General features: G+C 51.1%; 1 protein-coding gene across 1 annotated transcript in view; it reads right to left on the bottom strand.

The window, feature by feature from the left end:
- LOC144170919 (beta-alanine transporter-like) overlaps window positions 1-2,500 on the bottom strand; it is a 42,202-nt gene that overhangs the window by 37,593 nt on the left and 2,109 nt on the right. Inside the window, exons 2-3 of the mRNA XM_077700922.1 lie at window positions 1,040-1,194; window positions 221-389 (exon numbers count right to left, since the gene is read on the bottom strand). Of these exons, the coding sequence (XP_077557048.1) occupies window positions 221-389; window positions 1,040-1,194 (324 nt within the window). The remainder of the gene's footprint in view (window positions 1-220; window positions 390-1,039; window positions 1,195-2,500) is intronic.

The raw sequence follows: 2,500 nt of genomic DNA, 5'->3' as shown, positions 1-2,500 counted from the left end.
AAGGGCGCGCGCTCGATGCGTCACCTTGTCGGCCAAAACACCCTCATTTAAAAAGGCTTCCTAAAATTCTACACAGTAGGACCGATGACGAGCTTTTCATCCCTCTTATCGGCCCAAATAGGCGATAGACACACAGTGAGAGTACAGGACCGAGGTTGCCTGAGGAGAGAAAGTGGGGCAGGGGGCCAGTGCTCCCCCGTCGGTGGCAGGTGAGGCGCACCTCCAGTAGACGAGGAAGGCGACGAAGGGCACCGAGGTGGCGGCGGCCAGGTGGCCCCAGCCGCGCACGGCCAGCGACACGAGGCCCAGCAGCAGCATGCCCAGGCCGTGCGCCAGCCGCGAGCAGACGAGGGCGGCCGCGCGGTGGCGGCCGCCCGCCAGGTCCCCCACTGCGCACGCGCCACGACACTGCGCCTCGAGCCAAAGCAGCCGGGCTCCTCGATTCCCGAGGAATTCAACCACCGCTGGGGGCAGCGTTTCGTGCAGGAACGTATTTTCGATCTCGTTTTCACCCGGCGCATTTGGCTCACGCTCGCCCGGTTGCGAAAGGCCGGCTTAGCTGGAAGTCGGGCGGGGCTGCCGGAAATTGCACGAGAGAGTTCTTCCTCGCAGTATCGACATGGTGCAGTCCCTGAACTCTGTTATTGCAGCAATTATGCCAATGTTGCAGCGCAGAATTAGGCTAACCTAATAAGCCAACCCCCAGCCAAGAAACGAGGTACAAGAGATATGATCGCCGACAGGCCTTATCGCCAGGCTCATTAAAGATTGCTCTCTCTATCTCTCTCTCTCTCTCTCTCTCTCTCTCTCTCTCTCTCTCTCTCTCTCTCTCTCTCTCTCTCTCTCTCTCTCTCTCTCTCTCTCTCTCTCTCTCTCGACAGGCCTTTATTGTGCTTTATGGTGGTTGTCTACGAACGCTCACCAGGAAGTTTATCACGAGAAACTTCGTGTAACTGATTGGCTTATAGGACCCGTAGCAGGTAGACTGTGATATTCGGTCCGTGCAACATAGCGCCGTAATGCATCCTGAAACGCTCACCGAGGATAGAAACCGAAGTCCAGGTCCCCGCAGTTCCGACAGCGACCAGGGTTCGAAGCAGCACGAAGGTGAAAAACTTGGAGGACAGGGCCGCCAGCATTCCGAAAAGGCACTGGGCGAACAGGAACGTTGTGAAGCAGGCACGTTGACCCCACCTGTAAAACCAAAGCTTTCACCGTGTAGCATACCCTCCCATCATTCTTAATTTATTTTAATCGAAAGGAATCCCTCCGCCGATGGTTGAAGGAATGCGCAGCATATGAGCCTGTAGAGAAAAAAACGTTGACATTTACCGCCACGCATTTGTCAGCTGCGAACGGAAAGTAGTTTTTCTTCATACAACGACTATACGCATTTCTAATGAACGCTATCTAATATATGCCTTCTAGCGAGCGTAATAAAATTTTAATGTTTCTGAATAATAAATTACGCGTATTTATGTATCCGTTTATCGCACTAGCATGTGGCAGCCGCGCATGCGCGTGTGTAAGCGCGCTGTAGTTGTCGGATGGGTTTTACCGTGGTCTACGAGAAAAAAATACTGCCCGAATTTTCGACTTAACCGCGGTGCTCTCGGCGCTTGCAACTCGTGCTTAACAATGCTGAGAAGCGTGACAAACCAGGAGTTTTTCAGGCGTGATAGAAATATTGCGGCAATGAATTCTCGGCCGCCGACATATTGCTGCGCGCTTAAAGTTTCATACGCGCCTCCATACATAGTCGCACTGAGCAAGGTGACTTCGCTTCTTCAATCAACGGACCATATTTTGTCTATGTCACCCGCCGTGATGGCTCAGTGGCTAAGGCGTTGTGCTGCTGAGCACGAGGACGCGGGTTCCACTCCCGGCCGCGGCGGCCGCTTTTCTGATGGAGGCGAAAAGCAAAAACGCCCGTGAGTACAAGATTTCGGCGCACGTTAAAGGAGCCATGAAGAGAAAATACAACTTCGTTTAATTTGAAAGAACTAGGATTCAGTATCTCACTCAGGTGCATTACAGCCACAAAACCTGTTTTTTAATGAAAAAAAAGCAAGAAGTATTTAAAAACTTTCAAATTTTGCGCCACAGTGACGTGTTATGAGCAAGAATGACGTCATACGGGCCAACAATAAAACATAATTTTCAGTGCGTTAACTGCACGTTAGCATTCAAGTGATGGTGTCAAATGGAACTAGAGGCCCCATCAAACACGTCCAGTCATGTGTCGTCGCGACAGGTCAGTTAGGCGGCCGCCAATCCCACAAACAAGGTTCCGTGACGTCATAGAAAAGTTGCGGGAAATTGGCTAGGGGGTCGCGACTGCTTCACAAGTTTTCTTTAATGTCTCCGTTATTTGTTCGAAGATTGCGATGATATTGGTATCATTGTTATCGGGACTAAGCAGTCTTTCTAATAAACCCAACTTGTATTTTGTATTCATGGCTCCTTTAAAGATCACCAGGTGGTCCAAATTAGTCCAGAG

Source organism: Haemaphysalis longicornis, unplaced genomic scaffold (genome assembly GCF_048455015.1).
Source record: "Haemaphysalis longicornis isolate Haplotype H1 unplaced genomic scaffold, Haemaphysalis longicornis Haplotype H1 scaffold_1, whole genome shotgun sequence".
Classification (NCBI taxonomy): Eukaryota; Metazoa; Arthropoda; class Arachnida; order Ixodida; family Ixodidae; genus Haemaphysalis; species Haemaphysalis longicornis.
The sequence above is the reverse complement of the archived record's forward strand: the minus strand, read 5'-3'. Positions and strand labels throughout refer to the sequence as shown.